This window comes from Pituophis catenifer, unplaced genomic scaffold (assembly GCF_029215685.1).
Source record: "Pituophis catenifer annectens isolate HBS135680 unplaced genomic scaffold, rPitCat1.0.hap2 SCAF_2, whole genome shotgun sequence".
NCBI lineage: Eukaryota > Metazoa > Chordata > Lepidosauria > Squamata > Colubridae > Pituophis > Pituophis catenifer.
In genome coordinates this window covers 43,672,466-43,694,523 of record NW_027256882.1, presented here as the reverse complement: position 1 = coordinate 43,694,523, position 22,058 = coordinate 43,672,466, and the positions used below count along the sequence as shown (strand labels likewise).

The window sequence follows — 22,058 nt, the reverse complement described above, 5'->3', positions numbered from 1 at the left end:
TGGCTTGTTTCCCCCCCTCATTCATCATTTGCTTCTCCACCGTCCATAGTTCTTATATAGAGGTGCTTCCTTGTCTCCTTTTCAAAGCAGCCTCACAGGCTGCAGTTCCCTCCGTCCTGGTTATTTTAGGAATTCGTTGGGCAAAAGGATTCCCTTCACATTCCTTGTCTTGTCTTCGCCTTCCCTCTGCAGGATTGTCCACTTCCATAATAATCTCGTCTGCTGGTAGCTCACCCTGTCAAAGCCTGCATTTGCCATAGCAGCCCTTCTCTTCTGGTCGTCGTTTATTTTGTTTTTAAGTAACTTTTGTTTTTCCACTCTGTGGATTCTTCCCAATTCAACGGTGCCTTGCAGCGATGCCTCCATCTCAGCAAGATTCCTGGCTGTGAAAAGCTACTCGTTTCCAATATTTAATGTAGGGTAAGATTTTTGGTTTTTTTTGGGGGGGGGGGTAGGAATAAAATAAAATTTCTTTTTTTTTAAAAAAAAGTAATATTTATTAAATTTTCAAACAGTAAAATATACAGTGCTCTTTTCTAAAATAAAATAATTTCATTCCCTCCTCGGTTCCGATGTTAATGTGGCAAATCGTTAATGTCGCTCTTTTCGTGCTTAACATCTCTCTTTCTTTTCTTCAAGGCCCGGCAACACCATGTCTGAACTGAAAGATTGTCCCCTTCAATTCCACGATTTCAAGTCTGTGGACCATCTCAAAGTGTGCCCACGCTATACGGCGGTACTGGCCCGTTCTGAAGACGATGGCATTGGCATTGAAGAACTTGACACGTTACAGTTAGAGCTTGAAACATTGCTGTCATCTGCAAGCCGCCGACTTCGGGTGCTGGAGACTGAAACCCAGGTCAGACGGTAATCGAGCCCTCATAGAAAGAAGGCCCTTCAGATTTGAGTCTTCCAGTTGATCAAATATAATTGATCAAACAGTCCTTAAGTCTGTGAAAGGCAAGTCATTTTCAGAAAGCAAGAATATAGCGCAATCTGCTTTCTAGATGGCAGAGCCCATTTGGCTCCATGCTTTTAAGGTCATCTGAGAAATTGTTTAGAAAAGCTAGACTTCTGCAGTCTTTAGACAAAAGTCACATCTGGCTCAGGTGATCGTGCCCTTGCCTTGCTGCTGGAGGATTTTGTGTCACAGTTAGATGAGGAGTTAGCTTCCGAAATGGTGACAGAAAAGAACAATTGTAGCTCACATTTGAACTGGGGAGTCGTTGATGCTCTCTGAGCTTGGTTTTTTTCTTGCAGATGTTTTATTACCAAATTAGGTAACATCTATTGGTACTTTGGTAGAGAAACGTCTGCAAAAAAACCCAACCAAGCTCAGAGAGCACTAAGGACCCTGCTTCCCACATGCATTAGCCTATCCATACGTAACACAGAATTGTAGACAAATTAAACTATTGTTTTGTTCCATCAGGGCTCTTCTGATGTTAGTAAGAATTCCATAATGCAGCAGTCCTGCTAAAGAATCCTTTTTCTGAGTCCTCTTTCCAAGATAGGTATACGTAGCTTGCTATATGACCTTTTAAGCCACCTTTTTTCTTTCTTCATTCTCATCAGATTTTGACAGACTGGCAAGACAAGAAAGGAGACAGGCGATTTCTGAAAATTGGCAAGGACCACGAGGTGGGTCCTTCTATCAAACATAGCAAGCTCAAGAAGCAGAAGCTAGATGTGAAAGGAAGCCACAGCACTCCAGGACGTCCCAAATCCAAGAACCTGCAGCCTAAAATTCAAGAGTATGAATTCTCAGATGATCCAATTGATGTGCCCCGTATCCCTAAAAATGATGCACCTAACAGGTAACTATGAAAGTGACTGCTATCATCTTATCCATCATCACAGTAAGTATCTACATTATGAAGCACAAAGAAGAAATAGGTGTATAGTTCGGTAAATAGTTACAGCAGGAATGAGCAACCTCTAGCCTTACATTCAAAACAGGTGGCAGGAAAAAAATGGGGCCGCTAAACATATCCCCAGTTTGCCATCCCTTGTCTTAATATCTGGCAATTATTGGTTCTTGTTACATGGATTACACTATCAGAATAAATGCTCTGAGGTTCTCCACATGTTGAACTTCAATTCCCATAATCCCCATTCTCAATATGACTTGCACCTGAGGCTCTTGGCTAGGAAAGGCAATGTACTGCTTGTGGCGACTAAGAAAGGTTCTAGCTTCTTAGTAATCCAGATTTTAAGGTGTTATGTTAGACTGTCATGTTGCCTGTTATAAGCAATCTTCCTGAACTATGATTCTGTTTCCTTCTTACTGTTCATGTTTACAGATTCTGGGCCTCAGTGGAGCCATACTGTTCTGATCTCACTAATGAGGAGGTTCGTACTTTAGACGATCTTCTCAAGCCACCTGAAGATGAAGCTGAACACTACAAGGTAAAAAAAGCAGGAGCATTTCATTCAACCTGCCCTAAATTTGGATTAATTCTCTATACATTCCTCATGTTAAACTGTTGTACTCACTTTGATCTAAGACAAATTCTGTATCAGGTGAAACAATAGGACTAAAAGGCTGTTGGATTCTATATTGACTTTACTGGAGCACAGAGCAAGTTATTCACATGTTGCTAAACTACAGCTTAACAGCTCCAATCAGCATGACCAAGTAAGAGACAATAAGTGTTGCAGTTCAGTATTTGAAGGACCACAGATTCTCCATTTCTGACCTAGAGGTTCATGATAATTGTAATTGCTAAAATTTGCATTTTGTAAAATATGTATTGTTGATTTTCTGTGAGTCAAAGCTTTATAGTTGTTCTCAAGCAAATACGTTTTCTAAGATTTTTAAACGGTAGCATTTCCAAAATTTGGATGGAGAGAACAACCTTTTTCCTTTTAAGAATCCTAGAGTTACAAAACTGAAGGGGGAAAAAATCACTTGCCCATATGTCTATGCTCAATCATCCAGGTCATGGTTGTCCCAAATGGGCCTTTTCAAAAGGCAAATGGACTTTGTTTTTCCTTGAAGACATTTTGTTTCTCATCCAAGAAGCTTCTTCAGTTCTGACTGAATGATGGAGAATGGAAGGATTTATACTCCTTGCAGTCGTCAAATCTTCTTGGAACTGCTGAAAGGACTGTTGGGATATAAGACCACCTATCTCTTGTTTACAACAAGTCCTTTCAGCAGTTCCAAGAAGGTTCCACGCCCATTTGCACTATTCAGGTGACCTCAGGCATAGATAAACCTCCAAGTGGCTCCAAGGACTATCAGAAAGAGTGCTAATGACCAGATGACTGCAAGGAATATAAATCCTTCCATTCTTCACCATTCAGTCAGAACTGAAGAAGCTTCTAGGAGGAGAAACAAAATGTCTTCAAGGAAAAACAGGGAAGTCCAGCTGCTTTTTGAAAAAGCACCTTTGAGACAGTCACTTGTCCAACTTTATCTCCCGCTTCCATTCCCCTCAGTGCTTCTTAATCTCTTCTCTTGTAGAATGATAAAGGGAACTCTGCTTGTTCCATTAGTGGGACAGAGGGCACAAGACTAGGAAAGTTGCAGGACAGAAAAGCTTGAGGTTTTATCCATGTTTGCGACAGTTGGATTACTGCAGAAAGAAATGCCTTTGGTACTCCTTTTTCCCTGATCTTTGAGGCTCCCTGTCTAGAGAGAACATGTTTTCCCATTTCCCATTTTATTTCAGTTATCTCTTTTTAGTACCTTTTCTGGATCATCTCAAGGAAATTCGATCTACACAGACAATGGAATGACATTCTGAACTCTGATGGGAAATGAAGGGTATTATTCTCCCACCTTAGCTGTAAAACTGCTTAGATCCATTAGAGAATAAGGATATTGTACTATAATAATTTAAAATAGAAAATTTTGGAAGGGAGGAAGAAATAATTGAGTTGAACAGAAGCAGCCCAATTAGAATTAGATCTGAAAAAAGGGGCTGCATTTGGCTATAGGTATGCATTGAGACACAGTTGAATTGTTTGGGGATATTTGCCCTTCTGGTGTGTGAGCTGGTTCTCATTTATGCACTGCTGTCCTGTTCTTATAGATTCCACCATTAGGAAAGCATTACTCCCAGCGCTGGGCTCAGGAAGACCTGCTGGAAGAGCAGAAGGATGGAGCTCGGGCTGCAGCTACTGCTGATAAGAAGAAAGGCATCTTGGGACCTTTGACTGAACTGGACACTAAGGGTATCCTTAGCTATTCCTTGACATCTTTTCCAGAATAGAAGAGACTAAAGATGCCATTTTACTAGAAAGCTCTGATAGCTTACTTGCAGAATCCATGCTTTACAAGTAGTCCTCACTTAATAACAGTAATTAGGAATGGAATTTCCATTGTTATGTGATGCAGTCATAAATTATGATGTCAAATGTCCATGTTTCTAGTTATGGTCATTAAGCAAATCAGCATGGTCATTAAAGATCTCCCATTACCTCCAGTTTCCTGCTGGCTTCCCCATTGTCTTTGATTGTGGAAAGCTAGCAGGGAAGGTCATGAATCACGATTATGTAAACTGCAGAACGCTGCAACAGTTGGAAATCCAGGCTGGTTGCTAAGTGCGTGGATTATGATCATGTGACTGTTGGAGTACTACAACTTTTGGAACTTTAAAGACTGATCATAACCATCCATTTTGGCACCATTGTAAGTTCATTGTAAGTAACACTTGCTGAACAAGTAGTAATTAACCAAGGATCACCTGTGTAGGGAAAGTGAAAAAATTGGTTGCCCTATTGTCTATTTCAGTTCCTTGCTTCTGGGAACTATCATTTAGCAAAAATGAAAAAATCAGAGATTTCTTTATCTATGCTTTATGTGCTTATTAGTTCCAGACCAGTGTTTCTCAACCATGCAACTTTTAAAATATCTGGACTTCAACTCCCATAATTCCTCAGTCAGTGTTATTGAAGCCCGACTGAGATTAGAAGTTTATAGACTGGAACTGGCTGTGTCAGTTCCTTAAAATTAGCATAGTATGTCGAATAAAGTCAGTCCCTTCTGATGTGTTGAAGGTTTAATTATGGCAAGAATCCCAGAATTGCTCCGAAGTGCCACATTTATTTCAACTGATATTGACCCGTCCTTCCTAGTTCTCAATTGCTCCTTTCATTCCTTCCTCTCCAGATGTTGATGCTTTGTTGAAGAAATCGGAGTCCCAGCATGAGCAGCCAGAGGATGGGTGCCCTTTTGGACCTCTCACCCAGCGCCTCCTACAGGCACTTGTAGAAGTAAGGAATAATTTTTTAAAAAAACCAATAGCTGGTCTCTTCTCCGGCAGGCTCATATTTTCTAGGGGAAGGCCTATTGAAAAGATTTACCTTGGTTTCTGCTCCTTTTCTCTCCAGTCAATCAGATGAGAATAGAGCTGGAAGTCTTCTAGTCCAGCCTTCTCCTCAAGCAGGTGATTTTATACCAGGGGCATCAAACTCGATTTCATTGAGGGCTGCATCAGGATTGTGTTTCACCTTGGGGGACTGTGGGTGTGGCCAGCTCAACATCACTTGTGTCGGGGGCACCTGTGGTGGTTCCGGCAGGGCTGGGGGATCTGCTTTTGCTAGTAGTTTGTTTTGCTAGCACTCTGCCAGCGAAAACGGAGCTCGGGAACTCCATGCACCCCCACCCCGGGCTCCATTTTCAGCTGTGACAGCCTCCAGCCTTCTGCCAGTAGAAACGGCCACCACGTGCGGGCCAGATCTAAGCACCCCGTGGGCCAGGCGTGAAATGCTCCCGGTTCGGACCGGATCACCTGATCCGGTAGCGATGGAAGCAGGTGGTTCAGAGAACCGATAGCAGAAATCCCTCCCCCCCCCAATGCCTTTTTAAAAAAGCCTCTGCCGATCAGGCAACTCAGCTTGGATCGTCAGAGGCATTTAAAAGAAAAAAAGCCTCTGCTGGACAGGCAACTCAGTTGGGATCATCAGAGCCTTTTGAAAGCATTTTTTTACAACCTCTTTGCCGAAGAGGTTGTAGAAAAAATGGTTTTAAAAGTTAAAAAAAAAAATTGGCCATGCCCACCCAGTCACATTACCCAACCCCCCACCAAGCCACACCCACAAAACTGGTAGTAACAAATTTTAGATTTCACCACTGCCGGGGGCCCGCATCTGGCCCACAGGCCTTGAGTTTGACACTCCTATTCTATACCATTTCAGATAAGTGGCTGTCCAGTCTCTGCTTAAAAAACCCCAATTGTCAACCCAGTGATGAAGCACCCACAACTTCTGACAACAAGCTGTTTCACTGGTTAATTTTTCTCATTGTTGGGAGAAATTCCAGGTTGCTCCTCTCCTTTGGTCAGTTTCCATCCATTTTTCCTTGTCCTGCCCTTTGGTGCTTTGGAAAATAGGTTGACCCCCTTCTCTCTGTGGGAGCCTGTCAAATACCGGAATACTGCTGTCATGTCCCCCCAGGTCCTTCTTTTCTCTAGACTGGCCATAACCAAATCCTGCAACCGTTCTTCATACATTTTAGACTCCAGGGCATTAATCATCTTAGTTGGTCTTCTTTGCACTTTTTCCAAAGTCTAAACATCTTTTTTTTGGTAACGCGGTGACCAAAACTGGATGCTGTATTCCAGGTGTGGTTTTTTTTTTTTTAAATTTGATTTATATGCCGCCCTTCTCCGGAGACTCAGTGCAGCTTACAATGCGTTAAGCAATAGCCTTCATACTTTTGTATATTTATACAAAGTCAGCTTATTGCCCCCACAAACTGGGTCCTCATTTAACCTACCTTAGAAAGGATGGAAGGCTGAGTCAACCTTGAGCCTGGTGAGATTCGAACTCACAGTAATTGCAGACAGCTGGTGTTAATCACAATGCTTTTAGTCTGCGGAGCTACCAGGCCCATTTTAACTAAGGCTTTATAAAGCGGTACTAATACTTCACGCGATTTTGATCCTATGCCTCTGTTTATACAACCCAGGATTGTATAATCTTCTCAATCCACCTCTCTCTCTCTCTAGGAGAACATCATCTCCCCTATTGAAGATTCGCCTATTCCTGAGATAGCAGGCAAAGACTCTACAATTGATGGTGCCAGCACTTCCCCTCGCAGCCAGAACAAGCCCTTCAGGTGACCATAGCAATTATTTCCTTTTTTGGAGACCTATTTCATTCCTTAAAACATTTATCCCATTCCTCCTCATGTTTAGCTGTTTAGGAAGCATTACAGAATATCAGTGTAATCCTAAACAGGTCTATTTAAAGTAATTCCTGCTGAATTTCATGGAGGCTTTTCGCTTGGAATACGGAGAACACCAACCTTGTCTGCCTTTCGTAAGGCCTTCATGGTAATGTGTGTTCCACTCTGATATAATTGTTTTGGTTGTTGCCTTGGTGGAATTTGTAATGTTTTGTTATATTTTTAAGAAGATTTACTTCATGTGTCTTGTTCAGTTGCTCTGAGTCATGTTTTAAAGGGTGATTGTCTAAATCAACTGAATAAATATATCTATAGCTTTGGAAAAAACTAGTCCAAGTAACTGAAGAAAAGTCGCATGCAAGGAGAATAAACAGTGAAAATAGAGACCAGATTTAATGAACTAAATTTGCTAAGGGTGCCTGAAGAACTTGGGACTGATGTTTATGAAAGTTAAAGCAAATAAAATATCCCCAAAAGCTAAACAAGGTAAAATGGCTATCTGCTGCCATGCTGAAAATCTGTGAGGAAAAAGGCAATACAGAGGGAGAAATATTTGTCCAGCCAAATGCTAAATTCCACAGAAGAGCAAGCAAAACAGGGAGTTATACTGAAACAAGCAGTGCAAAGAAATTGAGGGTGACATCGAAACCAGAAGAACAAGAGATTATTTAAGGAAAATACAAAGATGAAGTCAAGCACAATAAATAAACAGATAAGGCAAATAAGAGACAAAGCAAAGATCAACTGGAGAAAGAGCCTTGATAGTACAGTGGTTTAGTGCACCCTGTTATTAACACAGCTGCCTGCAATTTCTGCTGGTTCGAATCTCTCCAAGGCTCAAGGTTGACTCAGCCTTCCATCCTTTCTAAGGTAGGTGAAATGAGGACCCAGTTTGTGGGGACAATAAGCTGACTTTGTATAAAATATACAAAAGAATGAAGGCTATTGCTTAACGCATTGTAAGCCGCCCTGAGTCTCCGGAGAAGGGCGGCATATAAATCAAATTAAAAACAAAAAAGAAGCTATGGAAAAAGCATGAAATTGTTTTTCTCCCCCATTTGATGATGCATGCAAAGTTACAAACACTGAATTAGAGCAGAATTCTGAAAAGTGAAGTTTTTCAAAAATCCCAGAAAAGATTGCTCACAACAGCTACATTAGTTGATGATACACTAATCTAACCATTAAAAACCATGCCAGGTGATGCAGTTAAAGTGATACTCACCCTGTGTATGCAGTTGTGGAAAACACAGCAGTAGCCAAGGGACTGGAAAAGATCAGTTTATATTCCATTACCAAAAAAGGACACTCTTAAAGAATGCTTAAACTATTAAACATTTGCACTTCTCTCAAACTTGGCTAAAATAATAATCAAGATTTTATGATCCAGACAATCCCTGGAATGAGAAAAGTCAGATGTACAGGCTGGATTCAGGAAAATCACAGCTTTCAAAATCAAAATGTCTGTATATATTTTTATTGATGATACAAAGGGTTTTGATTGTGTAAACCACAACAAATTATGAATAGTCCTTAAAACCAGACCATCTCATCTGTCCAGGGCAAAATTTGTCTGACGAACAGATGTCAACAGCTAGAACAGATTATGCAAATGGCTGGGAATCTGAAGAGTACGCTCAGGCTGATGGCTGTCACTTTTATTTAAGTTCTGTATAGAAAATATCACAAGAAATGTTACATTAAATAGAAATTGCAACTATAAACACTAATAATCTCAGATGATTAAGCATCTGATTAAGCTTATTCCTATAAGCAAGGAATATTTATGGAATCTCTTATGGACAACAGAACAAAAGCTAATTTGCTGTTTACTATTTTTAAAAGCTACAATAATGCAAACCCAGTGGAGAAGTTGAAATACTAGCTGACTTGATCTTCCTAAACTCAAAAGAAATCACAGGTGACTGGTAGTGTGGACATCACTACTTTTGGAGCAAATGCCTGGGAAAGCTTGACCATTTTGTGGGGGAAAAAATGCTTTAAATTGTTATGCAGAACATTGCTGAGAATACTTTGGACCTCAAGAAAAATAAGGCTAGGTGAAGTAAAACCAGACTAGCCAATGGATGCTGCCATCTAAAAAGAGCCTTGGTAGTACAGTGGTCTAAAGCACCCTGTTATTAAGACCAGCTGCCTGCAATTACTGCAGGTTCGAATCTCGCCAGGCTCAAGGTTGACTCAGCCTTCCATCCTTTCTAAGGTAGGTGAAATGAGGACCCAGTTTGTGGGGGCAATAAGCTGACTTTGTATAAATATACAAAAGGATGAAGGCTATTGCTGAGCACATTGTAAGCCGCCCTGAGTCTTCGGAGAAGGGTGGCATATAAATCAAATTTTTTTTTAAAAAAAAATCAAGTTTAAATGTTTTGGGCACAAACCATGAAAGCAAAAATGATTAGAAAAGATTCCAATAATTGCAAAAATCAAAAGTCCAGCAGCTGACCTGATACCATCACTGACGAAATAAGCAGGAGCATATAAGAAATCAAAAGAAGCAGTTACCAACAGTCATCCATAGGCTCACAAAGAATCAGTGGCATGTTAATAATTGAATAACAAAAAATAATTGAATAACAAAAAACTATTGGCACATAAGAATGGCAGTAAATTACTTAAAATAATCAGTATTATGTGTAATAAAGAGTACTTTAAAAATAGGCAATGAATATTGGCTGTTAAAATGTGTTTAAGGAATACTGAATATGTATGATGCCCAGGTTCCTAATGCAGGTTGAGCCCAAAATGTCTGTTGCTAAGCACTGAAACATTTGTTCAGTGAATTTCCCTCATTTTATGACCTTTCTTGCCACTGTTGTTAAATGAATTCCTCATTGTCTATGCTTGTCAAAAAGGGATCGCGTGACCCTGGGACAATGCAATCATCATAAATATGAATTGGTTGCCAAGCGTTCAAATTTTAATCACTTGACTATGTGGGTGCTGCAACAGTTGTGTGAAAAACAGTCATAAGTCACTTTTTTTCAGTGTTGTTCAGTGAATCACTGCAGTTGTTGAGTTACAACTGCAGCATTGTAACTCAATGCTTCCCCCATTGATTGTCAAAAGGTCACAAAAGGGGATCACTTGGACTCTTAACTGTCATAAATACGAGTCAGTTGTCAAGCATCCGAATTTTGGTTGTATGACCCTGGAGATGCTGCAATGGTCGTAAGTCACCTTTTTCAGTGCCGTTGTGAGTTTGAACTGTCGAGGACTACCTGTAATGCCGCTTCTGTTGTTTTGCCCCCTTCAGTGTGCCCCACACAAAATCTCTCGAAGGCCGCATCAAGGAAGAGCTGATAGCTCAAGGTCTGCTGGAGTCAGAGGACCGGCCGGCAGAGGACTCGGAGGACGAAGTGTTAGCTGAGCTGCGGAAGAGACAGGCTGAGCTCAAGGCGTTAAGTACCCACAACCGGACCAAGAAAGTTGAGCTGCTCAGGTGAGAAAGAGAGAGAGAGAGAGACCAGTGGCAGGCCTGATAATCCACTCCTCAGGGCTGCCTTGATGATGCTGTTTTCACTTTGAACATTTGTTCTCCAAAATGGAATGAAATACAGGTAATCCTCGACTTACTACCACCAGTTGAGGCCAAAACTGCTGTTGCTAAGCGAGACAGTTGTGAAGTGAATTTTGCCCCATTTTACAACCTGCCTTGTTAAGTGAATCACTGCAGTTGTTAACTTACTGACACGGTTGTTAAGCGAATCCGGCTTTCCCCCATTGACTTTGCTTGCCAAAAAGGGATCCCAGTGACCCCAGGACAATGAAATCGTCATTAAATACGAGTCAGTTGCCAAACGTCTGAATTTTGATTGTGTGACTAGGTGGGCGCTGCAGTGGTCAACATGTGGAAAAACGTTCTTAAGACATTCTTTTCAGTGCCCTTGTAACTTTGAATGGTCACTTAACCAAACCGTTGTCAGTTGAGGACTTACCTGTAAGGTCAGACCAAGAAGGTGAGGATCCAAGGTTGACTCAGGAGTTGTGTTCGTTTTCCCTACAGGCTGGCCAAAGAAGAACTTCACAGGCAAGAACTGCGTCAACGCGTGCGCATAGCTGACAACGAAGTCATGGATGCCTTCCGCAAGATCATGGCTGCCCGGCAGAAGAAGCGCACCCCAACTAAGAAGGAAAAAGATCAAGCTTGGAAGAGCCTCAAGGAGCGCGAGAGCATCCTTAAGCTGCTAGATGGTTAATGCCACAAGACGCCCGGCCGAGCTTCTCCATTTGAACCCTAATAGAGACCCCAGCTGAAGGGGAGACATCAGCCGCAGGTGTAGACTATAGCAGCCTCCCTCACTGGTTTGTCATCACTCCTCTTGCATTATTTCAGCCGAGACTCTGGACAGGTTGGCTTCCCAGCAGTATGCCTTCTCTTTTTGGGGTGTGGCTTTGAGCCCCGTGATGGGCTGTGAAATGAGCGTCCGGATTGCTTAAAGCAGCAGTCCCTCTTTCGACATCTGCAGGGACAAGTTAACGCTGCGGCGTGAAGGAACAAAATCTTTATTAGTCTTATGTACCAAATACCAGGTTTCGGGATCTGTCAGCAGCATAAACTGGAACCGATGGTTCTTGAAGTTAGATTTTTTTTCCCCTTTCTACTGCCGCTCTTCCTTTATTCGTGTCAAGGAAAACAGCACCTTGAAAGCTATAGGCACAGCGAAGGTCAACTGTGGGAGCATCATTTCTTAAAGGCCTGTCTTTTCTTGCAAAGTTTGGGAACGATTTATTGACTCTGTGGCTGCACCGGACGTATCTCATCAGCAACTAGGGCTGAGCTAAGTTGAAACAGCCAGGGAAGTTTTTGAGGCGTGGGTAGAATTGCTGTTCTATGGGTGGTTTAAGTAGATGCCTGTCATATTTGTAGACGGAACGGTGTGCCTCCTCCTGCATTTCACTGTTCAAACAGAGTTACAATCCAAACCCTGTCAAGGATGTGGTCTGCACTACTTGGCTGGATATATTTTTACAAGGCAGCTATGAAGTCTTTACTTCCTATTTTGCTCATTGTCTTCCTGCGGTGGCATTGAGGGTTGCACGTTCTCCCTTCTATAGCCCCCTAGAAAGGAGTTGTCCTCCATGGAAACAAACACAGAACATGCTAGTGGGTTCTGAAGCAAAAGGCTGAGCAATTAGAACATACAAACGGTCCAAGGAAGGGAAAGGATTTCGGTGGAATGGACTGAGTGACCCAGTCTCGCCCCATACCAATTCCGGAAACACACAGTTCAGTATCAAAATTGCAGATGGCTAGCAGTGCATTAAGGAAACACAAGGTGGTAGGATGGTAGTGGGAAGGAGAGATTCCTTCCTCCCCCGGAATCTATATTTTAACTCAGCCTCACTCAAAAAACTCCAAGAAAGTGAGAAAATAAGCTGGGAAGAAGCTTTAACCAAAAGTCTTTCATAAAAAGAGATAATGAAGGAATAGCTCTTCCGTGGGTCATTCACAAGGCAGGGCAATGAACCACTGTGCCTCCCATGGTTCTTTCCTGCAAGCTGCATATGGGTCAAATCCATTTGGAGGGCACTTCTTTCCACCAGCCATTTAGCAGGCAAACTATGAAACTCTGGCGGATTGGTGATGAAAGAGCAGAAGGGTGAGAGGAGGCCACCTGCGTCTCTTCCTCACTTGGGTACAGATAAATCATCCCCCCAGGGACCTGCTTGTCTTCATCCAAAAGCAATGTGCATTTTAGTCTGCCTGCCTGTCCATCTCTTCCTTGATTAATTTCACCTTCTGGCCTCAGGGCTCTTTTTGTATCCTCAACTGTTCCAGGATGACTATGTTCACTCTCCTCACTGAAATGGATCATAATACAGTGCTGTTATGGAGTGGGGGCAATTAATGAATTCTGTGAAGAAGAGGCTTGAGCACATGGCTTGAGCACATGTTCGCATTTGCCTTGGATTATATCTGCCTCTGTTGTATGGACAGACTTCTTCCACCACTAACAGTCTTCAAAGATGGACTGATCACTCCCAGTTTTCTAACTAAGCATACAATGCCTTTTTTAACCCTCTTCCCCAGTTTGGACTACCTTTGGCTTCCCCGTTTACCGGCAAGTTTCAACATCCAGTCCGTTGTGAGAAGACTTTTCAAACTCCGTTGCTTTGAAAAAAAAAAAACTTAAATGGCTTTTAGGGTAAGAGACGGAAAATAAAAATACGTCCGTGATGAAAGGATGCTAGGTACAAGAGCTGGCGTTTGGAGAAAAGATCAGAATCGACCCCAAAGAATTAATAAATCCAGGAGCCAACTGGTAGCTGTGGCGTGTCTGATTTCCCCCCCCAATTCTTTGGGGAGGGGCCAAGAGTTTGTGGGGCAGGGGGGTGTTGCACAGTGGTTGAATGGCTGAATGTCTAGTTTCACACAACATGTTGACATGTTAAATATTCTAAGGGTATTGATATTCTAATATGTTAAATATTCTAAGGGTAATGTCCAATTTATTGAACTAAAAGCTAATCAAACTGGTTGGGTTTATACAGTACTCTACATCAACTCTCAAAGAGTTAAAAGGGAAGTTAATATGTGGGCTGGATGTGGCTGCTTAGCTGCCTGGTGATCATAGTCAATTTAATGAACTAATGTAATTTCCACATAACAGGATGATTGACTGTTGAATGATTATGTGCCATCAAGTCATTTTCGACTCCTAGCAACCGCATAGATTTTCTCCATGACGATCTATTCCTCACCTGTTCTTTCACGTTTCCCAAATGATGCATTCATTGTCACTACAACTTAATCCATTTACTTTGCTGCTGGTCATCTTCTTGTTCTCTTTTCTTCCACCTTTCCCAGGATTACAGCTTTTTCCAGAGAGCTGGGTCAGAATGTGTCCGAAGTAGGATAATTTGAACCTGGTCATTTGTGCCATGAGTGAGAATTCTGCACTTATTTGCTCAATGATCTATTAGTTTGTTTTCTTGGCTGTCATAACAGGCTAGGACTGTGGAAAGTTTGCTTGGAATATTTGTTTTAAGAAACATTCCACAAAAACACTTGCTTTCCTGTGTTCTCTAAGATTGAAACAATTGGCACAGAGATGATAAAGCAGAAATGGGGATTGTCACATAAATTTTGCTGTTGTGCAAATGATTATATTGGAAAGAAGGGGAAATACTCCAGATACCAAAACTAGATGCTTTCTGAATTTATTTTTAAAAGGAATTACCATTTGCTTATTCTGTTCATTTACACTTTTTGTCAATTGCCCCAAACTATAGGTTCTGGGTTTGATGCAAAAAGGACAAAAATAAGACTATTTATCCCAAAATAATTCGAAGAGATAACTTCTCAAGACATCAATCAGGATTAAAAGCATAGTGGAATAATGTTTTTCGGCAGCTTTACAAATTAAAAGGCAACAGGAAAAGAATTTGGAAATTGTATGGTATAAAAAAACCATTTCTCTATAAATTTCATCCCAGATACTTAATATGTTTAAATCTCATTATCCTGTTTTACCATTTTTCAATTTCTATAATTGAGGATTATCATTTAAAAAACACAATTCATTAGGCTTCACTGGACAATTTTCTTCCAGAATATTTCTAGTTTGTACTTCCAGCTTGCATCATTTTTTCTTCATGTTCAGAGTCCTCTTTCAGTAGTCTAGCGTAGTTGAATAAGCCTGCCAAACAATAGTCTAGTAGAAACTTATGTGTGTGTAGAATTGATAGGGAGAAGTTCCAGACACGTTGCCTTGAACAGGAGGAAACAAGATAAATAATAAAAAAATAATAACCAGTGTAAATGAATTCTAGTATTTGTGCTTTGCAATCAGGCACTGGGTGTCTTTCAGTGTTGGTTGTCACATCTCCAAAATATGGGAGAATTTGGTGGAGATGACCTAAGAAATACAAGGAAGATTACTGAATTTGAGCTAATTTTAGTTAGAGGCACCATAACTCATTTGGCACCCTGTTATTGTGTTGGGACTACAACTCCTAGAAAATGTTTTTCAACCAATGCTGGAAGACTAGGATAGACCCGATACAACTGGAAGATGCTAAATTGAAGAAAGCTAAGACTAGTACATAAGGATCTAGATATTGGTGACTACCAACTCTCAACAGAGGAGTCTCCTGATAACTACACCAGTTGGAGACCTGTCCTGCCCAGTCCAGCTCGGGCAGGAAGTCAGCGGTTAGTGTAAATTCAAAATACAAGCACAGCTATGGGCTGAATAGCTACTGGTAAGGTGGGTGGGGAGGTGAACCTGTAAAAAAAATGAAATGGCTCTCCAAGCTAATTTTCCAAGTAAAAAAGTCATCCCTGCAGCAAAACGTCTATGGAAACGGTACATAATGCTTTTGTTCCCAAGGGTGTCTATGGAGCTTCTCAGTCATCCAGGTCACGGTTGTCCCAAAGGTGCTTTTTTTCTCCAAGAGGCCACTGGACTTTCTGGGTTTTTTTTTTTCTTCTTTTTTTTCTTTTAAGCTGTTTCGCTTCTCATCCAAGAAAGCTTCTTCAGCTCTGATGAAGCTTTCTTGGCTGAGAAGCGAAACGTCTTCAAAGAAAAAAAAACCCTTTGGGATTTCGTTCCTAAGATACACCCAACTTTCCGCCAAGGTTTTGGCAATCCAGCAAGAATAGAATAGAATAGAATTTTTATTGGCCAAGTGTGATTGGACACACAAGGAATTTGTCTTGGTGCATACGCTCTCAGTGTACATAAAATATATGTTCATCAAGAATCATAGGGTACAACACTTAATGTTAGTCATAGGTAAGCCATAAGAAGGAAGAAGACTCGGCGCTCCTTTGCAGAACTCAAGTCCTTGCTCGGGTGCGTGGCAGGAGGCAAGCGGAGAAAGCGAGTTAGGGCCGCAAGGGGTGAAAGTGATTGCGCTAAGTCCCTAAATCCAAAGGTTATTCACCCCCCGGGCGGACTCGCGGTCTCCTGGAAGTTTATGAATGGAGCCGCCTTGGCGTTCTGCCCCAGCGCTTTCTTCTCCTATAGCCTTTAGTTAATTGGAGTTTAAACCCATGGCCGGGCCGTTCCCGCCTCTGGGGCCGCGGATTGGCTCCCTTTAAGCGGCCCGACTCCTCCCACTCGCGCTGACACCTCGCGGGTGGCTGGAGTGGAGAGCGAGCGCAAAAAGGCGAGCAGAGAAGCGGGACGGAGGTTTTCTCAAGCTCCGGGCACAACAGGGCGGGGAGGGGCGGGGTGGGGGTCGCAAAGGACTTTCTTCCCGCCGGGACCCCACTTTTCCCGGGAAGCCGCCGGACGGAGCCCTCTCTCGCCCGCGATCTCCCCCCCACCCAGCCTGTAAGTGTGAGCCCGGCGGCGAGGACAGATTGGGCAGGGGATGGAGCGGGTGTGACTGCGTGGCATTGTCCGTCTGCATCGGCGGCTGGGCGTCTTTGCCGGCGGCGGCTTTTCGGCGCCTTTGCCTCTTTTGTGCCGACGCTGGTCGCCTATTGCGGTGTATCTTCCGTGCTTCAGAGTCCCGGGTGTTTTGTGCCTTGGCTCTGTCTGTCTGTCTGTCTGCCTGTCTGTCTGCGGTTGCTTCTGGCGGCAGAGACAACTCTGCAGGGTTGGTCCGCTTTGCCTGTAGGATGGATGCTCCCCCTCCCACCCCGTCCCAGTCAGGGCCATTGGGTAGGGTTGGCGGTGGGCTTGCCCTCCCCCCACCCTCCGCCCATCCTTCAACCCGAGTTGCTCATCCTGGCGGGGACGATCTTCGTTTCACAGATTTAACATGGGAGGGACCCTGTAGGTCATCTAGTCCAGCCCCCTGCCCAAGCAGGAGTCCCTACACCATGTCTGACAGATGGCGGTCCAGTCTCTTCATCCTGACTTGAGAGTTAGCCCGACTTGAAAAGGTGGTGGGACTTATGGTTGGAGGAGCCCAGGATTAGGGTGGTGGTGGTGGCATGTGCAGTTGTCCTTCTTGGTTAGTGGCAGTTCTGCTCTCTCTTGACGCCTTCCTTCCCTCCCTTCCTCCTGGCATTGCTTGCCCGCCCTGTGAGTAGTATACCCTGTGTGCATGGGAGGTGGGCATATGCTGGCACCTGCATAAGTGAGTGTTGGGTTGCAGCAGGGAGCAGGCAACCCACTGCTGCTCTCTCTCTCTCTGTGTGTGTTTAAAAGGATGCTCCCAGGAGTCCCTGCCCACATGGCCAATGCAGAGATTATGGGGAGTATAGTGTGCCTGTGTGCATGAATGAAAACGGCAGCAGATCGCCTGAAATGTTTCGTTGATTTTTGAGTTGATAACAGCGAAACCTGTACCGGGTTCTACATCAGGCGATGATCCCTGACCATCATCCCCTTTCTTCCTGCTCGCGCCTGGGCACATGTTATTTCTTTGAATGGATCGGCCATCTGTGGGCTTTTGTGGGAGACCAAACTCTGTACAATATGACAGGCTTCCCGATTTTTGGGGCTTCTCTACACCTGGGAGATGTGCAGGGAAGGTCAGATTCTTTTCCTTGAATTGATAGGTTGGTCATCAATTCAATGCCGATGTCCATCTACCGATTTTCTATTTATTTATTTAATTGGAAAGACGCACCTGAGTAGAGAAATATGGGTTAGAACTTGGTCTTCGTTAGCTTCTGTGTCTGTGTGCAGGCATGCAGGTTGTGTGCGTGTGTGTTTCTGTAGAGGTAAGCCTATGATTGTCATCGCTCCTGCCTGTCTTTGGGTGTGCGCATTATATAATTGTTTTGTAGGTTCTTTCAGTCATCACCGCTCTTGTGAGTGAGATGCCTAGCTTGCTTTTCTACCACAGTGGTTTATCTTTGTGCTGTCTATCCCTAATTCAACTGCAGTTCCCTCTCCCACCCAGCTGGCTGGATATGATGGATTTTGTAGTCCATTACACAGCTACTGGAAAGGCAGCGAGCTGAGAAGAAATCTCACTTGGGTTTTTGTCCCCATGTGGGCATATTTGAAACCTTGGCAAAGAATCTTCTACTACCTTTGCAACTCTCCTTATTAATATTGAATCTTAATATTTTCTTAATTCTTCTTTCAATGCTGCTGTGGAACCAAGACTGGGGTTTGTCACACTGAACATTTCTTTGGCTAAAAGAGATCCCCTTGTCTCAATGCTCTGATCATGCTCTAGGGAAGACAATGGAGAAAAAAAACCTGCTAATGCTAATCACCAGATTAATAATGTAGATTATGATCACGGACAGCTTCTCAATTGTACTTGCGTTGTCATCATAATCATTATAACTTGCCTTATACAATTTTTTTTTCTTTTTTTTTTTTCCTCCTGGGAGAAAATTGTGCTCAGTACTGTTCTGTTTAGCTTTTGTTCATCTATTTATTTATTTATTTGGTTCGATTGTTGAAAATCAAAAGGTTAATCAGCTCCAGGGATGTCCACAGACTAAGGTAATAATAATAATAATAATAATAAGATGGTGGCTCTAGCCCAATACTCAAAGCCCCGCCCCTTTTTATATGGACTTTTGCATATGATGCACAGAAAGTGAGGAGGGGGGGAGGCTGCAATCACAGGCTGTTATTTAGACATTTTTTTCACCACCATTCCTAAGCAATTTCTGGTCATCATTCTGTTCTACCGTATGGCTTCCACCAGAGATAGACCAGGAACTCCCCTTCTCAGCTTTTTCTAGACCGGTCCGGCAGGCAGGATAAATCACAGGTGCCACCTCTCTCACATCCGCCAACAGGCAGCAATGTGTATATTTGTTTGTTTGTTTGATTGCCATCTCATATTTCCCCTCTAGGCGTTCAAGGTGGCTTAACATCAGGATCTCCACAAACCTATATTCTCACAGGAACCCTGGGAAGTAGGCTGGGCTGCAAGGGGATCCAAAGTCCCCACACGTAGGGGTGGGCTGCTGGGGGTTCACAGGGGTTTGGGAGAACCTCTAGCTAAGATTCTGTGCAGTTCGGAGAACCCCCAAATCCCACTCCTGGCTGGCCTCGCCCACCCCACCCCGCCCCTCCCCTCCCAGGAGTCCCCACTTAGCCTGTTTTGGATGCAGGTAAGTGCAGGGCACGCGCGAATGCTCAGGGAGGGTGAAAAATGAGCCTACCGGAAGTCTGGGAAGACCGGAAATGGGCCTGTTTCTGGCCTCCAGAGGGCTTCCAGCACCTGGGGAGGTCACTTTTGCCCTCCCAGAGGCTCAAGGAAAGCCTCCAGAGGCCAGAGAGGGCAAAAATGCCCCCCCCCCCGCTGTGGTGCCGGAGGCCGACTAGGCCACGGCGACCATGGCCATGCCCACCCAGCAACCGGACAGAGAACCCCTTGCTAAAATTTTTGAAGCCCACCCCTGCCCACAGGTACCGAGTCTTGGCATAATGAGGAAAATCCAACACAGTAGAGATCAATTTACATCAATGAATAGGGCTGCCCGACTTGCAGGTGTGACTCTGGGCAGCTAGCATTGGATTAAACAAAATCAAGCCCAGAAAATATCCAAACCAAAAAAAAGAAAGAAAGAAAAAAAAAACATAGCAAGTCTGAAGACAATTATTCTCTTAACCCTTGTAGAATGGTCTCATGTAACAGCCTGGCCCAATGCCTGGCTTAAGAGCCAATTCTTCAATCCCTGACTCTGAAAGGGCAGCAGAGTCGCGTCATCAGAATATCAAGTGGGAGGGGAGAGTGAGTACGGATAGTCTTTGACTTACAACAATTTGTTTAGCGACCATTCAACGTTACAATGACATTGAAAAAAAGTGACCGTTTTCCACGCTTATGACCGTTGCAGTATCCCCATGGCCATGTGGTCAAAATTGAGACGCTGGCTAACTGACCCGTATTTATGAGGGTTGCAGTGCCATGCAATCACCTTTTGCGACCTCCTAATCGTAAAATGAAGCCAAACTCCCTTTGGCGACTGTCTCGCTGAGCAACAGAAAAGTTGGGCTCAATGGTGGTCGTACGTCGAGGACTACCTGTATACTGTTCCACAGAAAACAGAGACAGAAGAAGCCATAGATCTTCTAGATCCCCTCAGATGTCATTTTTTCGTAGAAGGGAGCCAGAGCGTATCAACCCCTTTAAGATCTTGTGGGATGGTGAGAGGTGAATAGAGATAGGCAGCTCCTCCTCCAAGAACTTGGCCACGTGCCATGAAGAGCTTTACAGATGGTAATCTACATCATGGGAACCACCAAAGTTTGTTCTCTTGTGATATCACCTGGAATGAGTATCAGCAATCTGCGGCTCCAGAGCCACATGCAGCTCTTTGGGCCCTCTGCTGTGGCTCCATGTCGGGTGATCTCACCACTGGCTGGCCCCGCCGCTCGCCCGCCCCTCCCAGTCACTCCTTGCCTGGCCTGAGACGGTAAGGCCGATGGATAAGTGACCGGAGCAGAGACAGAGCAATACAGAGAAGGGGGGGAGGGAGAGAGAGGGGGGAGGGAGGGAGGGAGAGAGAGAGAGATGTCAAAAGGATTTTGTGGTTCCTGGTATTTTTAACAACCCGTTCTCTGCCCTAATGACCAGCTGGGTAGGCGTGGCTAGGGGGGGTCATGTGACTGGTGGAAGTGAGTGACATCGAGTTGGCCACTCCCACCCAGGTTTTGTGTCTCCCAGTGTTTTCTTTTCTATGGGAAATGGGTCCAAATGGCCCTTTGAGTGTTTAAGGTTGCAGACCCCTGACCTGGAACATACGGTGGTGTACCCCAGGGGTGGTATTCACTTACCTTCGCTACCGGTTCGCAAATGTGAGCGCATGCGCCAGCTCTGCACATGCCCAGAGCCTTCCGCGCATGCACGGAGCATCAAAAACGGGACGTGCTGATATCCGGGCAGGTGGGCAGAGCTTCCTGCAGCCGCTGCTACTGATTCACCCGAACCGGATAGAACCGGCTGGATACCACCACTGGTGTACCCATAGCTACCTATGCCACTGCGTTCCTGACAAGCTTTTGAGTGGTCTTCAAAGGAAGCTCGGTGTAGTAGAGCATGCTGCAACAACCTAAGCAGGGAGTTGTGTCTGTAGATGGCAAGGGCTTGCATAATTCGCTCTGAGCTTGGTCTGTAGTAGCTGACTCATTGGGCTGCCTGCCTGTTAATGAATGTGATAGTGTTTGCTACAGTCTCCTTCTGCTGTTGCCACGCCTACTTATACCATCTTATCTTACAGTCTTCTTCCCCTTCGAGTGTCACACCGGGAGTCAGGTGGATAGTTTCTGGGCTCAGAAAATACCAGGAAATCTGATAAAGTGGCCATAATAAAGGGGATAGCTAGATTTTAGATTGTTGTGGTTTTTCGATAACGGTTCTAAGAACCATCAACAGCTTTCCGGTGCACACAGTGTTACTCTTGGAATTAAGCTATTTGTTCTGAGTCTCAAGAATACACAGACATCCATCCAGAGGTGGGTTTCCGCAGGTTCTGACCAGTTCTAGAGAACCGGTAGCGGAAATTTTGAGTAGTTTGGAGAACCGGTAGTAAACATTCTGACTGGCCCCACCCCCATCTATTCTCTGCCTCCCGAGTCCCAGCAGATTGGGAGGAAATGGGGATTTTGCAGTAACCTTCCCCTGGAGTGGGGTGGGAATGCAGATTTTACAGTATCCTTCCCAGGGGTGAGTTCTAATTTTTTTTTACTACCGGTTCTGTGGGCGTGGCTTATTTTGTGGGCGTGGCTTGATGGGCATGTGACAATTCTTTAGGATTTAGCAGAGGTACTGGTCTACCAGGCTTTTAACTGCTTGCAGAGCTGTACCGGTCTACCCATTTATTTTTGCAGGCACTGGTCTACTCATGTATTTTTGCAGGCACTGATCTACCCATTTATTTTTGCAGGCATTGGTCTACTCATGTATTTTTGCAGGCACCAGTCTACTCATTTGTTTTTGGAGGCACCGGTCTACCACCAAATTGCCTTTTACCACTGATCAGCTGTAGGGCGGCCCTTTGAAGCCCCACAGCAAGAGTTTAAAC

The 22,058-nt window shown here is 43.9% G+C and overlaps 2 protein-coding genes across 4 annotated transcripts in view; both read left to right on the top strand.

Moving 5' to 3' along the window:
- Window positions 1–336: 336 nt before the first annotated feature.
- TADA3 (transcriptional adaptor 3) lies at window positions 337–13,484 on the top strand. Of its 3 annotated transcripts, none has more exons than XM_070933512.1 (9): window positions 337–420; window positions 640–859; window positions 1,576–1,817; window positions 2,304–2,409; window positions 4,041–4,182; window positions 5,120–5,223; window positions 6,960–7,069; window positions 10,413–10,598; window positions 11,163–13,484. In XM_070933512.1, the coding sequence occupies exons 2-9, from the start codon at window positions 653–655 to the stop codon at window positions 11,353–11,355; spliced, it is 1,290 nt and encodes a 429-aa protein (XP_070789613.1). In that variant the 5' UTR covers window positions 337–420; window positions 640–652; the 3' UTR covers window positions 11,356–13,484. The 3 variants fall into 3 exon arrangements, with proteins under 3 accessions (XP_070789613.1, XP_070789612.1, XP_070789614.1); XM_070933511.1 differs by having other exon boundaries at window positions 366–415; XM_070933513.1 differs by lacking the exon at window positions 11,163–13,484 and having other exon boundaries at window positions 366–415; window positions 10,413–10,602.
- Window positions 13,485–16,273: 2,789 nt separating this feature from the next.
- CAMK1 (calcium/calmodulin dependent protein kinase I) overlaps window positions 16,274–22,058 on the top strand; it is a 48,980-nt gene continuing 43,195 nt past the window's right edge. The window contains exon 1 of the mRNA XM_070936766.1: window positions 16,274–16,440. The gene's annotated coding sequence lies outside the window, so the exon portion shown is untranslated. The remainder of the gene's footprint in view (window positions 16,441–22,058) is intronic.

What these genes read in the sequence shown, in the direction of transcription:
- TADA3 (XM_070933511.1), top strand. An exon ending in AAAAATGATGCACCTAACAG is followed by an intron (nt 1,818 to 2,303) that starts GTAACTATGAAA and finishes TCATGTTTACAG; the next exon opens with ATTCTGGGCCTCAGTGGAGC. An exon ending in ATGAAGCTGAACACTACAAG is followed by an intron (nt 2,410 to 4,040) that starts GTAAAAAAAGCA and finishes CTGTTCTTATAG; the next exon opens with ATTCCACCATTAGGAAAGCA.